The sequence below is a fragment of the Catharus ustulatus genome, chromosome 2 (assembly GCF_009819885.2).
Source record: "Catharus ustulatus isolate bCatUst1 chromosome 2, bCatUst1.pri.v2, whole genome shotgun sequence".
Classification (NCBI taxonomy): Eukaryota; Metazoa; Chordata; class Aves; order Passeriformes; family Turdidae; genus Catharus; species Catharus ustulatus.
This window is the reverse complement of record NC_046222.1, coordinates 119,875,906-119,892,984: the sequence shown is the minus strand read 5'-3', so window position 1 is coordinate 119,892,984 and position 17,079 is coordinate 119,875,906. Positions and strand designations below refer to the sequence as shown.

At 40.8% G+C, this 17,079-nt stretch overlaps 1 protein-coding gene across 2 annotated transcripts in view; it reads left to right on the top strand.

Annotated features, from left to right (window-relative positions):
* Window positions 1-17,079, top strand: part of ABCG1 (ATP binding cassette subfamily G member 1) — a 54,853-nt gene that overhangs the window by 20,081 nt on the left and 17,693 nt on the right. For both annotated transcript variants that reach the window (XM_033051994.2, XM_033051995.2), the window contains exons 3-5: window positions 13,433-13,550; window positions 14,306-14,438; window positions 15,830-15,880. In XM_033051994.2, coding sequence (XP_032907885.1) covers window positions 13,433-13,550; window positions 14,306-14,438; window positions 15,830-15,880 — 302 coding nt within the window. The remainder of the gene's footprint in view (window positions 1-13,432; window positions 13,551-14,305; window positions 14,439-15,829; window positions 15,881-17,079) is intronic.

Below are 17,079 nucleotides of genomic sequence, written 5' to 3'. Positions count from 1 at the left end.
TAAGGTATAGGTAGACCAGTGATACAAGGTCATATAATAAGGGAACAAAGAAACCTCAAGGGACAAATCAAGTTGAATTTTCTGGTAATGCATCCAACCAATACTTATTTGAAATGTCCTTGTCAGTTCAGTTGGTGGTCAGGAAATGAATGGAAACACGTTGCCTTGACTTTGGGAGAAAAGCTGTGTATTGGAATATGGTTTACAGAGACATCTAATTAGAAGGATATGAGAAGACCAGCATTTTTTATGTGTGTCTCTCTTATTAATGATATACATGAGTCTTCAGGCCATTAAAACAGCTCATTTCTTTTGATGGACTTCCAGTTTGTGGAGGAAGCAGCTGCTTTTACTACCAAATTTCTCCTGCCTAATTAGACCAGTTGAATCAGCCAGCTTAAATCAGCCCATAGCTTACCCTTTGCCTCTTCACTGAAGAGCTGAATAACCTAATTGTAAAGAAGGACAGAAAATGTCAAAAGAAGTTACAGTTGTTACTGGGAAATGAACCAACACAGAGTAGAAAATACAAGGGAAAAAAGGCTGTTAACACAGAGGGCCTCCTGATGAGCCTGTAATGAAAATCCCTCTGGAAATTCTCAATATCCTCTCTTTGTTGGAAAATGACAGTGCATCAGAGTAGAAACTTGTTGTTTGTTCACTGTATTTTCTTCTGGCTACATTTTCATGCAGGAGATTTAGGTTGAGGACTTTGTAGTTAGGAAGAGAGAAAACCCAGCTGAGTGGATGACCAGGGCTCTGGAAACTCTAGGAGACCCAAGTTGAAGTTCTTGATCCAACTCAAGGACTTAGGCTTGGATCATCCTCACCCCAGTGAGTTCCACTGGCCTCTGGAGTGACTTGTTGCTGCTTTGCCAAGAACATAACCAAGCAAAAAAAAAAATCCACCTCCAAAACTCAAAGCTGAATTTTCTCTCTGCCTCAGAATAAGGTGGGAAACCTGTAGTGGAAGTCATGGTGGTATGAGTTACTGCTTCCCACCTTGCTTCAATAATAATTCTGTAGATAATTCCTAAAAGACAGGATTCCCAAAATGTTGAATGTCTCTGATGCCTTATTTTAGTATATCCAGAAAATGTGAATCAAAGTTCATCATGTCTTTTAAACTTCAAATCATTTTAATGTGTTGAAATTTTTTAGTCTGCAAAATCAAAATTAATCAAATGGATGGTATTTATACTACTATTTTTTCTGTTTCATGTGTGAAGAGTTTTGCTCTTAAAAACTCTTGATTTTTCCATGGGACACATTATTGATGAAACATTTAATTGCTTAGGATATGTGGTTAGCAACAAGATTCCTGCTTTGTTTATGCTACTCTATAAGCTTTAACTAATCCATAACATAAAATGTAGGTCAGCTTTTAAAAACAAATGGAAATTCAGAAGTTTATGGTGGTACAATGGATGCATGTCCCTATAGCTGAGGATGCCAGCTTCAGCAGATGCAAAAAAAAAGCAGAAATCAGAGTGCTGAAAGGTGCTGATTCTACCTCATTTCCATTCCACAACCAGCAGTTGGCTTTTGTTTGTAACATATTCAGCACTAGCACGCTGCAGAAGATGGTAATTACTTCTGAGGTGTTTAAAGGATTGTTTTACTTAGTTTACTGACAATGAAAAGTATTTTAATTTGGGCAACTTCATTAGTGTAAATATTCTAGAAGAGAGAGGTAAAACCACAGTTTTTCCAGGTAAAATGTGAGAAGTGGAGGCAGCCCAGGGTTTATTTCTGCACACACTTCAGGCTTCCCTTGGTTTTTGCATTCATAGGTTGTACCTTTTACTAGATTAGTGCTGAAATAAAGTAAATACATTACCCTGCGTTCCTGTTCCATTAAAGACTTGAGTGCTTGGAGGAGAAGTGCTCAGAACCAGTGTGGCTATTTCTGAAAATAGCAGGCTCCCAGCACACGTGCTGGGCTGTCCATATGGCAGGGAGCAGGGATGTCCTGCTGCTGTCAGAGCTGCTGCAGCTCAGCTCCCAAACACGTTCCTGCTCCCTCTGACAGAGCTTTTCCAGCCTTGAAGGACCATCAGGAGGTTCCTCTCCGTGTCTCTGCTCCTGGGTGTGAATAGCAGGGTTAAAAATTCGGTGCATGAGCTTAAAATTTGCTTTTTAGAACACCTCTGATCTTCACCCCTGAGTGTGTTTTGAAGGGTCCTCCTGGCTCCAAGCATTCCTCAGCTTCTTGTGGGAGGGGATGGGACAGGAGCAGTGGGAATGTGAGGGGATGGAAGTGCATCTGGGGGTTTGCAGTGCAGAATTGGTTTGGGAGCGTGGGGAGAGGCAGGGCAGGGATGTGCCGTAGCTGCTCACAGGGTCGGATGGCCGAGGCTGCCTGTTCTTCACAGAAAGTTCCTGAACCAGACTGATGTGAAAAAAATGGAATTTGGTTGGAGTCAAATGTGACAATTTGAGTTTCCAAAGCTGACTAATGAACTGTGATTTTTGTCTTGATATCAGACTCTCTGGCAGCTTTTAAATTGCACTGACTATGGCTGCAAATACTTCTCAGGATCCAAGAAACCTCTCTCCTCATGTCTGTAAGGGCTGGGGGCATTGTGAGCATGTGAACCATGGCAGAAGTCTGTTTTAGACAAAACTCTGTTTCTAACAGTCTGAGAAAAGGGATTTTTCCCTCTGCAGCTTACAGGAGACATTTCATCACGTTCCAGTTTAACCTAGAGTTTGTGATGAAGATCACAGCAGGCTTTCCTTTGTGCACCAACTCTTTGGACCAGATCTTGCCATGAGGCCCAGTGTGGAGGAAAGAGATGCTAAATAACTCCTGATGTAGTTCTAGAAAGCCCCAGGGCTCCCCTCTAACCCTCACATAGGTGGATAGGAGGAAAGAACCAAATTTTTGCTTTTGCTTTTTCCCCTTCCTTTCTTCTTGCTCTGGGTACCTGAGGATGGGGAGGCTGGGAGGAGGAAAAGAAGGATTCTCAGTGAAAGGGGGCTCACATCAGCCCAGGAGAGCCAGAGCAGGGCTCTCTGAGGGAGGAAGGCTTTCTGCCTGCAGAGTGACCCAGCTGGATCCACGCTGGGCAGGGAAGGCAGATGGGGCAGTTCAGTTCAGAACAGCTGCTGGGATATTTCACAATATCTCCCACTTCAAGATTTTTTATTTTTTTCCCAAAAAGAAGGGGATCTTGTGAAGGATTTTATTTGTTTGCAAGACTGTGAATAACACTATTTGTACCTTGATGTGTGAAGGTACTGCAATTATGAGAAATTGCTTTCTGCCTGATTGTCACACGTAAACAGCTTTCATCTCACAGTGTATCAGGCTCGTGACTCTGCTTTGTCATTCCAGGGAATGTGTCAGCCTTTCATTTCAAACTGGGTTGGCTTTTCTTTTGTCAAGGAAAACCTTTCCTGTGTGCTGAAGTAATAGAAATAAAGGCAATTAAAAAAAATAAAATAAAAAGGCAGCAAAAAGCAATTATCAAACAAAGATTAGGCTATGGATATTGCTTGGAAAAGACAATTCTACTAGATTCAGAAGGAAGATGAGGCTGTGTGTCATTTTTTTTTCCTCCTTTCATATTTCCTAAGGGTTGAAGATAAATTAGGGTAGCTATTTTCTGTGCAGGCAAAGTACAAGCTATGCCCCAGATCTCCAAAATGCTTCAACATGTAAATACTGCTTCTGTAGCCATCAGGTCCTGCTGCAAGTAGAGATTTATTTGCATTCATGTCTGAAGGTTACTTTCGTTCATTGACCTATTTAATTGTCATTCTTTATCCCCTGCTGCAGGCATATGGCTCCATGTGCCTGTGGAGGGAAGAGGAGCAGCTTTAACTCTCTCAGGCAGAAACATTCCACAGAAAAACACCCAAGAATTGAATCTTAACATGGATGTAGCATGGTAATAATAATAATAATAATAATAATAATAATAATAATAATAATAATAATAGCAACAATGATAAAAATAAAAGAATGAGAATTAGAATAAAGGAATAAGAATAAGAATAAGAATAAGAATAAGAATAAGAATAAGAATAAGAATAAGAATAAGAATAAGAATAAGAATAAGAATAAGAATAAGAATAAGAATAAGACCCCTGGACCCACATGTAATAGTAGCCATCCTGTGAATCTCAGTAGAAGGCTGCAGGACCAAATAAGAGGGACACAGAAAAGGTGAATGCTAGGAAGCACAGGTTACTTAGATGCTTCTGCTCTGGTCATAACCATAAAAAATATAGAATTAAAGGAGGCTGGCACAAATCCATCCATCTCCCAGCACAGTGGGGAGGTGTAACCAGTAGTAACAGGAGCAAGGAGATTTGTCACAATATTGGTGACACTTACTCTGTTCCTCTCTTCCATTGGTGGAACATTTCTCAAGAAAACCTGAATTCTGTGTCCACCTGCAAACACCTCAGTTTTTTGTGCCTTGGAGGTCAAAATGAGGGGGCTGCAGAGCTTGCAACCCGAACAGAGTGTCCTATCTAATTAGTTATTCTGAGGAAGAGCAGCATTCAGAGACTAAAATAATGTGATGAGCAGCCAGGATAGCAGAGAAAGAGCATGGTGCACGTAACTCTTATTTCAGAGTTTCAAAGGAGTGGAATCTTTACTTAGTCAGGGCTTTTTTTTTGTTTGACTGCACAATGTGAACTGTCACATCCAGTGTCTTGCATAAGTTTAGTATCTAGTCCATGGATCTGAGAGAACAATGAAATTAAAGGACTTTTCAGATTCTTTATAATCTACAGCTTGGTTTAAGATTTTCCCTGTGCTGGAACTCGGTTTCTTGCCTGATTTGCCGTCTTCTCATCATTCTCTTTTATTATACAACATGACCTACAGTTCCTGGGGTTTTTGTGTCGTAAATCTTGACTTGGGGGGCTCACAATCACCCCTGAGGCTCCACTTTATTGAGTGTTTTTCTTATTTGCCACAGAAGGAAGTTACTGTTCAGCACAGAGGAAGTGCACTGGTGTCAAACGTCAGGCATTCTTACAAACAAAATTCAAAACTTGCCTTTAAGTTTGCCCTCAAACATTTAGCTTTTGAGTAGCATCTTCCAAAGTTCATTTGGGTTTTTCAGGCTCTGAGATGTTCTGGCTAAGTCTGAACCCAGCACAGGGCTGTGTGCTCGAGCTAGTGGATAGCTTGAAGAAAAAATGTGTGAACTGTCCCCAGTTATCAGAGAGCAAAGTAAGTGCCAGGTCTTAAAAACAGAGTGAAAACAGCATCTGATACCTTTGTACATCCTGAACATGGCCAGGCTGCTCTTCTTGATGAGTTCCTGTAACAGTGGTGGTGTTTGCACCACTTAATTAGTGGTTTGTCTGGAGTCTCTTGTGTCTTCACTCGGAGCCAGGATTAAAAAATACACGAAGGAAATGGATTTTCTCATGTTCAGGCTTGGTTGTTTATTAAATCTTATCAAAAATACAGAAAGTTCTACAACACTTCTAGCTACCAGCTAAAAGTGAGCAAAAAGGAGGAGAACCCAGCTGCTACAAGGTCTCTTAAAGCTAAATAGTCCAATAGAGAAACAACACCAATATTATTTATCCTTTTAACCCAATTACTAAATTCTCGTGACCCTCAGTGCAGCACTAACTCTCCAACCACAAATTACTGCCTGAAACCATAAAGAAGAAGGAAGATGAGCACTGAAAGGAGATACCACCCAAAATCCTCCATCCTGTCCCATACCTATTACTATATACTAAAAACCCCACATTTCAAACCCTTCACCATGTGAAATCACACATTTATATTTCACTACACACCTGTGATTTTAACTCCATCACTCAAATGTGGAGCCTTCTCCAAGGCCTCAGGTCACAAGCAGTGTTCTCCAGGGGGTCAGTGCCAGACAGCACAGAAAGCTCAAAAACCCCAGATTTGTGGGATCCAGCAAATTCACAGGGAGCATCCAAAGGTGTGGAGTTCCAATCCAGTCTAAGATTGAGAATGTGCAATTGCTGGGCTCAATTGCTGCCATGGTGTGAGCAAATGAGGGACAATCAAACTGACATTTAAACCCACAAAAAGATGCTAAAGTCTGCCATTGTTTTCATGGCAGTGGATGGGATTTCTCAGTCTCACCTAAGCTAATTGTCCTAAACTCCCACTGTGGTGAAGAGAGGCACTTCCATGGGGTTTTTTATCCCTTCCCAGAGCAGGAATGCAAAATAAGCAGAATTAATCACCAGTCCAGTGTGCCAGTTCCTATCCACTGATAACGTGTGGGCCCTAGAAATGAATTCAGGGTAAGCATCCAACATTTTGATGTGTCAAATTAGGTGGATTGAACACTGCAAGCCTGACTGTGAGCACGGGCTAAGCCCTGCATCTGAGTTGCACCTAATCCACCTCATGACCACTAAGTGGGAAATCGGCTGTGGATCAAGAGCAATATGTTTGAGAAGGCCTGGCTCTGGGCTATATTAAGAAATGCAGTTTAGTCCCCTACAAAGAAAGAGCTTTGCTGCCCACAGGGGGATTTCTTTTCTTTTTTTAAAGCTTGAAAGACTTATTATTTTAGGTTGCGAGGAATAAATTCCTCATTTCTGAGCTGGAATGAGCTGTGAGGCAGAGGAGCTTGATTTGGTTACTTCAAGCACTCACTTGGCTTCTCTGCCCTTTCTGTCCTGATGTTTTGGTGCCTGGCATGCTGTTTTATAGACATTTACATAACGAAGGTCGTTTCTCTGAGGCAAGGTACAAGAATACATTACAATTGCAAATTCCCTTAATTGTCCTAAAGCAGGGCTCAGAGCTTAGACAATGGAAAATCCTATTGTTCAATGTCCCTGAGAGACTGTGTGAACACAACAGAAATATGTGGATGTGTTGATTCAGAAACTAGAGTGGGAAAATGATTGGTGAGAAGAAGGTTTATTCACTTTTGGTACACAATGGATGGCAGGAATTATGAACCAATGACACATGAGTTCACATACAGGTTTTATTTGGTAGGCTTAAACATGTTTATTATTTCTAGTGTGACTTTGCCCCTCCAGGCTGTGTAGAGGTACAGTTCAAACCAGTATAAAATTAGGAAGGTGCCTGTTATTAAAGCAATATATTTTTTCACTCTGTTTGTCAGGAAGGCTGTTTCTGTCCCCCAGGTTTTCTCAGAATTAAAAGATGCTTTTTTTTCTTCCCCAGTATCTCTGCCTCTAATTCACTTTAACTTAAGCTTGTTTGAACTCAGTGTGGAGCTTGGGAAAGAAACCTCCATTTAAATAATCCCCATCAAAAGGGTTTTTAAAATCCAAATTATTTAAATAATCATCAACTGATACAGATAATCCCTTTCAACTGAGAATTTACAAACTGAAACAGCTCCAAACCCTGTTGATAGCAGGGAGAGGAAAGTGTTCTGTACTCAAGTAATGGGTGGGGAACACGGTGCCCTGGCTGGTTAAAGCAGAATTAGAAATACATGGCAAACACCTCCCTGGCTATATTCCAGCTTAGGGAAACACCTTGCCTTTGATCTCATCCTGGTTTAGGTGAAAAGCCCCAGGTTACTTTTATCACTGGATGAAACAGATTGGGGTAGTCCCTTTGAACACAAAGATATTTTTCTGTCAGAGTGAGAAAAGGGCTGAGATGCAGAAAGTGAGTAATAGATTGAGAAGAAGCAGGCAAGAGAATTTTTTTCTGGCATATTCACAACCTGAGTGTATGGAAAAGGATGATGTAAAAATCAGAAAGGAAAAATGTTTCCTGGCTAACATTTTATTGCATCTCCAAATGTAAATCTGGCTTTGAGCTGTTACCTGTGTGTGTTTCTCACCTTGTGTTTCTCTGTAGGGTTTCTGCCAGTATTTCCCAGTAATGAATTTTCTAGGATCATTTTTCCTTAATAGGAGGATTCCTTACTCCTGCCTCAAGGGGAAAGATCTGACTGCTTGGTTCCACGTCCCCTTATTTCATTTTTGTGCTGGAGAATTCCCTGGACTTCTGCAGAAATTTGTGGATTTTTAAATTGATATCAGAGGAGATGAGGGCTGAGCCTGAAAACTTTAGAATAGGAAAATACAGTGGGGATTCTTAAATGGGTCAATACACAGTGCCAAGAAATTGCTGCGGTTTCTTGTCATAATTTATGAAACAATTTGGCTGATAATACAGTAAGAGAACAACTTTGTGGATTGAAATTTAAACTGCTGTTTTAGAAGTAGGTTTCTTGTTGAAAGCATTAAAGTAAGGCAGGTAAGAAATGTCTTCTGCATTTCCAGCTGGATATTTCTCAGCAGGAATATATCCTAACTAAAAGAAGCACCACAAGGAGATGCAGAAATGTAGTTCTTGTATAATTATTTCGTTTTTTATAAAGGAATGCCTCATTTGTGCCTGGCAGAGAGTGCAGAAAGAGCAGGTTATGATGTCTCTGGTTTTGATTTTTAAGTGCCAAATGCTGATTTCTTTGTGGCTCAGTTTCCAGTTGTTCACAGCTTTGCCAAACTCACGCTGCTTGAATTGAGATTTCCTGCGTTGCCTTTTACTTCAATAAATGCTCTGAGAAACTTTGAGCAGTTTCAGGCCAGTGGCACTTGCAGGGCACCAGCAGAGATTTCCTGCCCCCAGAAGAGCTTGTGATGGAAGAGAAATTCAAATACATTGGGAAGGGCAAATCCTGCTCTACTTGCAGCGAGCAGGGAAAGCCTGCTGTGCTCACCTGGGACCTGAGATGAGGGCTGGGTGCCTCCTGATGGAGGCAGAAATAGGTTACAACACCTAGAAACTTCCACGGGTCTGTGTGACATTTCTCTGAGTAACAAACAGGATTACTGGTGATGAGATGCAAATGAATGAAGCATTTGAGTAAAAAAACCTAGAGGTGGTATTTACCTGAGGAAATTCATTGTGAGGTAGGAGTGGGTTTTGGTTATGTTTTAATTGATGCTGATTCAGACACATCCTGAATTGCTCTGAGGATGAGGAGGGGATGGCTTGCTTCTTTCCAGATTAATCATAATTTCTGTGGGAGTGGTAAAACCAGATCTCCCCATAAATCTCTGTTAAATCCACAAGGAATCACATAAAACCATCAGCATGTTTCTCCCTTGCTCATTCCAGTAGTAAAAATTTTGTTGACTTGAGCAAGGAGAGCTCCCTTGGCATCTTCATCAGAGACATGAGGTCACCTCTGTCCATTCATTGAAAAAGGGACTTTGGTGGGCTCTGTGCTGCTGCCAGGCAGGGAGGGAATTCCCCCTCTGGAATGGGGGTCTGGCCAGGCCAGGCAGGTGGTTCAGCTGTGAATTTGGTCAGATATCACTGTGCCCAATGTTTGATTTAATGGGAAATCCTAACATGGGAAAACAAAACACATTCTGCTTCTGAGGAGAAGCATTTGAACTCTGGAATGCAATGGGAGGTGTGAAATTCAGACCAAAAGGTTTCACATCACTAGAACTTTCTGTTTCAGTTTTGATTTGTTTCTGCTGTGTTCTATTTTTAGGGGGTTGGGCTGAGAAATTTGCTGAGGGGCTGTTCTGGTTCGTGATGGTGTGTTAATGTCAAATCCTTATTTTAAGCAGTTCTTGCAAACTGATATTAAAATTCCCATGGGTATCAGCCCCTAAATATATATGTTTAAAGGTTGTGTCCCAGTAACTTCAGGAGGGGACATAGGAAAACTTAAAGATTCATGCTGATTTCCATTGGAAATTGAAACAGTTTTAGGAGAAGTGAGAAATGAGGAAGTCACAAGCTATAATTGTTCTGATGTAAGTTGAGTCCAAAGGGACAGAGCTGCTGTGGTGCTGGAACTGAGTGTGCACCCACCCTGCCCTGGGCTGGCTGTGAGACCCAGCCTTCCATTAAATCTGCCATATCCAAACCTTGTGATGCCTGAAGTTTTAGCTTTTACATTGCACTGCATTAGTGTGTAACTCTGAACTCCATAGAGGGTTGGCAAGTTCTCACAGCTCAGTCACACAAATCCTTCTCCAGAACCAAGGACACATTGCAGCTCCAGCCCCAAAAAGTGCAAACAGGGAGCTGAGGAGAGAATCTGGGAGGGTGGGACTGCAGAGCCTGGATCTGGAACTGGACAATGAACCCAATATGGGAATGGAGCAGAACTTATAAAAGTGTGAGAACTCATGTCCTGGGGTCCATCTTGGGTGCAGCCTTGACCAGGCTCTTGAACTGCCCAAGGTGAATCCTGTGAAGGCCTTTTAATAAATCCCTACTTTATAATTAACACTGTCTGGCCTCTGTTCTGGGCAGCCTCTCAAGGCATCACCTGCTGCAGGGACTGAGCAAAACGAGGTGGGCTGGGGTTGAAGACAGTGAGAAATTCCTGATATATAAACAGGCCCTGTACTGTGAGAATACAATCCCCTCCAAATGCATAATCTGTTTCTCGTGGAAGACATGTGGCCCGGTATAGAAGTTTTAGGTCAACAGATTCAGTTGAAGATTAGCCTCGATATTCTGAAAGGGAAGACTGTGGTGACTTAGGGGACTTTAATTCCTCATAAAGGATTATACTGGGGCACCACACTACTGCCACAGTGTCAATCTTTTTTTGTGGGTTTGCTAAATTAACCTTTGTAATGGAAAAGCTTATTATGCGCTCCCAGTCAAAGGAAGAGATGGGTTTGAGTTTGTAGCAACTTAAAATGCCAGAGATTAGGATCCTAATCTAATATTCATAGTTTTGGGGCTTTTCTTTTGTTTCTACTTAAAGCATATTTCTCTACTGTATTGCAAATGACTTGCTGAGAATTTCAGGAAGAATTTCCTCATGGAGAGGGTGGTGAAGCATTGGCAGGGGCTGCCCAGGGAGGTTTGGAGCTCCCATTCCTGCAGGTGTCCAAGGAATGACTGGATGTGGCACTCACTGCTCTGGGCTGGTTGATCAGTCAAATCTTGATGATCTTGGAGGTCTTTTCCAAGCTGATTCTGTGTCTCTGTGATGAGTCCTGCTCTGATTTAACATTGTGTGCAGGATACTTAAAAAGGAAAACTCCATCAGAGGGACAGAAACATGTGCAGGTCACAAAGGGGGATATACTGCAGTTAAAGGGAAACCAATCATCATTTGTGAAACTCTGGAAAAGTGACTTTAATGTGTGTAATGTTAAATCTCTCAGTTGTACATAAGGAGGGGAAAGGTTTCCACTTTAGGTAATGATATCTATGCTACCACATGTATGCAGCTGCTGAGCTGTATTTTAGGTTGCATGTCCCTTGTTTATGGCATTTTTTATCCTCCCTCAAAAATTTGTGCAATATTTACTGCCTGGTGCATAATGCAAATAATTGGTGGTACATTCTAATATTTGAGTCCCTTACAGGTTTAACAGGACTGGGAGGGAGCTGGTTCTCATTTCACTGCAGAGGTAGAATGAAGGACTACAGATCCTGTTTATTAAATATTGCCATGTCTGAAAGGGCTGATTGTTCCTTCACTCTCCCTTCAGATGCTGCTGTGGGTGGTGGCATTGGTGGGAAGGACAAGCTGGTTGACCTTGTGGATTTCTCTCTTCAAAGTCTCTGTTCCTTTTGATGGATTGTCCTTGCTTTCCTTTTCAGGACTTGTGCCATAAGCAGCCAGTGTGGATACTCTGCTATTTTCATACCTGTGCTTCCAAAAAAGTTGTTTTCTTTGAGCCCAGGGCAAGATTTATAGTGAAAAGTTACTGACCTGTTTTTTTTTTTTAAAAAAGGCACTCAAGAAAATGGTTATTTTGATCCATTTAGTCAGTTACATTTTCTAGGACATCTGCCATGAAAACAGTGTGATCAGATATTTCTGGAGAGGTTTTGCATTGCCCCTGGGCTGGAATGTGCTCAGGGAAGAAAATTTGCTGTGGATTTGGGAAGCCCCACGGCAGCATGACAATGATTTTGGTGCAAAGTTTGCTCTTTTGTGCACAGGAGTGTGAATCCAGAATGGTGACAAGAAGAAAATCTGGAGAGAATAAGTGGAGATGAAAACAAATAATGAAGTTAGGAAGAAAGAGAAATCCAAAGAAAACCCACAATGCTTTTTTTCTAGGAGTTTGCAGACAATATGATTTTTTTTTTTTACAGCATTTTCATGTTCCAGCTACAGCCTGTGCTGATGATCAAAGGTCTGGGATAGTTTACATGTGGAATTTATATTCTGCCTGAGTATCCACCAGTGTGGCAAAATGGATTGCCAAATCCTGACTCTGCATGTAAATGGATTTTCCACCCTTCTGTCTTGGTTTTAATTGAACCACATCAACATTGTCAACATATGAGATTGGTTTTTGACACCTTACTTAGCATTTTTTTATTATTAAAAGTTTTAGCTAGAAGCACTGGTAATAAAAATAAAACAAGCAACCAAAAAAAAAACCAAACCAAAAAAACAACCAACCAAAGAAACAAAAAAACCCCACCCAAAACCAAAACAAAAAACCTAAAAGGGAAAGAGATCCTGAAAAATTTAAATGCTGGTCAGGGCTCTCACCTCCTTCCTTACACAGTTTTTATGCCTTTACATGGAAATCCTTCAGGGCAAGCTGGATACAGCTGGTCCAAATCTGGAATTTTCATTGGAGCATGGTTTGCTTACACTTAGAATAACATGGATTTAAGGCTTTTAATAAAGGTTTAGTGGCAAAGATAATTAACTCAGAAATAAGTTGAAATGCTTGAAGGAGGTGGTGGTGTCACTCTAGAACATCCTTGCCTGAGGATGTAATTATAGTGGCATGAAGCTTTGAAATGGATTAATCTAAATGAGAAAAACCCTTGCATGTTCTTAATCCAGAATAAGTGTTTCCCTAGAAATTGTTTTTGCAGTCATTGTGATCAGTCTCCCTGTCTAGAAAAGCCTTTAGAGTTCCTCTGGTAAGAGAGTTCTTGTGGAAAGAGAATGAAAAAGTTTGTGTATCTTCTTTTGATAAGTTTATTTTCATATATATGAGTTTCTTTTCAGACATATTTTCCATTTCTTTTTTGGAAAAAGGTAAAGGTCTTTGAGATCTCAGCTATTTATCTTTCTAGGAATTTGATGTTTTGGTGAGAGGGCAGAATTTTGGCACTGAAACTGCAGTGATTGGAGAGCAGCCTGCTCCAAGACTGTTAGCTGTGGAGTACTGGATATTTTAACAGCATCCTGGTAAAATACTCTCAGAAAACACTTAGACAATGGCAGCAAGATTTCATAGCACTGTTTAAAAATCATCCTGCAGCAAGCCAAGAGTGTGAGACCCTGTAATCCCACTTGTGTCACGGCAGGAAGCTGCTGCTCCCACTCACAATTTGGATTTTAATAGTTATTTCTGATAGTTATTACAGCATGCTGATATTGGGATCAGCCTCTCAGGATGTGGCTGTTAACGCCTGTTTGTCACCAATATTCAGTGGAAATGAACCTTCATTGCTCCCCAGATGTGATTAAGGGTTCAGTGAACTTTTCTTCCTTCTCTCTTCCAGGCTATAAGACCCTTTTGAAAGGAATTTCAGGGAAGTTCAGCAGTGGAGAACTCGTTGCAATTATGGGACCTTCAGGAGCTGGGAAGTCAACGCTTATGAATATTCTGGCAGGATACAGGTCAGTACCAATGAAAATCCCAAGTTAAGGTAAGATCACTGAGCCTGAGGGCTCCTTGGAGACAACAGCAGAAGAAATTTTAGCCTAGAGTTTGTCCAAAACAGGCACTTCAAAGATTTTGAATTAGATTCCTATTGCTTATCTTTTTTTTCTCTGTGTCCTGTTTTGGTCACTTGGGATTTATCTCTTAACAGATCTGATCCAAAAATAAGAACCAATTTAAAATCAAAAAAACACACATATAAAGAAAATCTCCTCTTTTGGCTGTGTAACAAATCTGACTCAGTGTCTTATGTTTGTGATGTTTTTTAAATCACATAAACACTTGGAAAATCTACTCTTTTTAGTCAGCACTTCACAGTGTTGATGTCTTCTACACCAAAATGCAGTGACTGTGCTTCATCTTTCTAATTCCCCTCCTGTGTGGCCATACAAGCTGTCTCTGCCTTGTTGTCATTTGGGGCATAAGGAACAGGATAGACAAACCTAAAAGCAACCTAACTTTAACTTCTTGATATTTTTTTTCAGATATTTATATATGACAGCACACATTTTGAATAAAATTTCCAGCAACATTGCGTGAAGCTTTGTATGAAACAAAGCGTAATCAGGAAATAATTTAATTTCTATCCAGTCTATCAAATTTATTTCCTGGTGGCAATAATAATAATAACACCTAAGACTTCCACGTGCTCAGTCATGAGGCAGCACAGGTGAAAGCAGGATTCACCTCTGGTTGTTTTGTTTGGTTTCAGAGAGACGGGAATGAAAGGAGAAATCCTCATTAACGGGCAGCCCCGCGACCTGCGCTGCTTCCGCAAGGTCTCCTGCTACATCATGCAGGATGACATGCTCCTTCCTCACCTCACTGTGCAGGAGGCTATGATGGTGAGCTCTGCTTCTTGCTCTCATTTATCTGAGCAGGGGAAAAGGGGAAAATGGTTTGTGTTGTGCCCTGGGTCTTACTCCTGGCAGCGCCACAGGCTGTTATCCCTGTCTGCTCAAGGAAAGTTCTTGGAATTTGTTGGTGCTTTCAATTCCATTTCAGACTCATCCTTCTAGGCTTTAAAATTTCCAAATTTGTGCCCAGCATTGTTATTTGGAAGGAGATCTAAGTGTCTGTTCCTCAGATCTCCTAGAGAGTAGAACCTGAAATTCTTCACAAATGAGCCTTTGTAGGGACCATCTGTTTGCTTGGGTGGTGGATGAGTAACCTCATCTCTCTCTCTTTCTCCCCATCTTTCATGTTCTGACTGAAAATTGTTATTTACGCTTCAGTGTGATCTCTCTGCCACTTCTACTCTTCTGTGCCTTATTAAAAATAAAGGCATTTTATAAAATCTCTTTCATTTCTCCATGGAAAAACAAAAATCCAAGATGTACAAGGCAATGTAAATTCTTCTCATTGTTTTGCATTGCATCAGGAAGTTTATGAATTGCCACTTGACCAGTTAGTCTGCAAGTGTCTGTAGCTCACCTTGAGAAATGTGCCAGTTTTTCTCAGAAATTGTTATCAAAACAAGGCTCAGGCTGCTCACACTGTGCCAGCTCAATTCACAAATTTTAAGGCCAGAAGAAATCACTCCAGTTTTTATGTGGCTAATCTTCTGCAAAGGCTCTTTTCTGTGGAGAAGTTTTGCTTCTCCTTTGTTTACTTGAGTGTTTTCATCAGAATCCCACAGGACCACTTTTGCAGAATTGGGCCCAGATTATTACAGTTTCTGTCTAAAATTAATCAATCAAGGCTCTGACAAAAAATAATTACTTAACAGATTAATTGCTTTTAATAAAGGTTAATCATGATGTTTTGTGGAGCTGCCTTTCAGGATAGCAGATGACATCTTTCACAAGATTATTTATTTCTCACTTGTTTGCATCCTGGAGAATGGCACAGTGCAGTTATCCTTACAGTGTGAATGAAGCACAAATAAACTGTGTTTCTAGCATTGCCTGGAAGGTTTTTGGATGTGCAAATTATGTCACTCTCCCATCTTCCTGTAAAGCTCTTTGACTTGCAGAATGGCCTTTTTTTCTAATACATGTTTTGTCAGGTGCTTTGCCTAAAACAATTTAGACTCAGTTATTTACTACACAGAAAAATAAATGCTTGGTGATGGAACAAGTGATGCTTGTGACTGGAACATTGTAGTTCAAATTCAGATTTTCTGACTGGGTTAAAAGAAGTTCTTTAAGTGGTATCTTGGAGTGTTGTGCCTGAGACATCTTCTCTAAGTGCTTTGGACCAGTTCAAAATCAAATTCCATTGTTTTGCATTCCAGGTATCTGCTCATCTGAAACTTCAAGAGAAAGATGAAGGGAGGAGAGAAATGGTATGTACACTTCCAATCAGACTAGAATTTGGGGGATGCCAAGAAGTGAGCTCTGTAAAGCAGACAGTTTTTAGCTAATACTGAACTGCACTGGACTTGTAATGACAGAATAAATCATAACCTCTAGGCTGATGTCTCAGGGAATGTTCACTGCAGTCTCTATGAAAGCTACTTTCAGTATGAGACTGGAAAATTGTAAAAGATTTACTGAAACAAATGCACAGGTTTTGCAGGATTCCTGTTAATGCACCTTAGCACCTTGGATTCTCTTATGTGCATGTCTGGGGGCTCAGGCAAATCGTGTGGGGTGACAGAAATCACCCAGCTGGACCTGCCCTAGGAACTGTGCTCCCCTAACCCACCCATGGGGAAAAGCACAACTTGTCCTGAAATATGAAAACTGAAATATGAAAACTGTGGCAACTTCCTAGGTAGAGCAGCTGTTTTTGTGGCTGTCCCTTGTCTCTGTTTATTTCCAAATTGGAGCAATTGGCATTTCTTCAGACTCAAAAGAATCCTTGAAAATCAGAAAGGGAAACTTACAGCTCATGTTTGGTAAACACTGGTTGTTTTTTTACTTGGAAAATAAATTTATATAGAAACAGCTGTAAACTTAGTCATACTTTGGAAGCATTAGTTCATCTAGACCTTAGTGAAGTTAGGCCAAGCAAGTTATTTAATTCACTTGTTCACATTCTCACTGTAATTACAAGCAGCTCTTTGAGTTAAAAACTGTGCTGTGTTTATTCCACACATTAGAAGAATTTTCTGGTTAGTGTTACTGGCCTGTGCAGGAGAAGATAATTCATTTTATTGTTGTAAATTGGAGTGTAAATGTTTATCACAGATAAATGTTATGAATTTATACACTTGTGCTAGCAGGATTGCAGACTCTTGTTTAAAGCAGGGACAAGTGAAAACCCTCCAGTGAACCACAGTTTATGTTTCTATTTGTCCTTGCTTATGCTGCCTGAGTCCTGTTTACCCTTCCCAGAGATTAAAGGAATGAGGCAGTTGGGATTTTTTCCTCTGAGAAACAAGGCTTAATGGGTTTTGGTTTTTTTTCACTCCCTCTTAGTGGGAGAGGGAAGTCCTGGAAATCAAAATCAGGACAAGCAAAGGGTCAGACCCTGGTTGTTCCCACCAATTTTCACCAGGACAGGCACTCACTCCATCCAAGCAGTTTATACTTTGAAAAA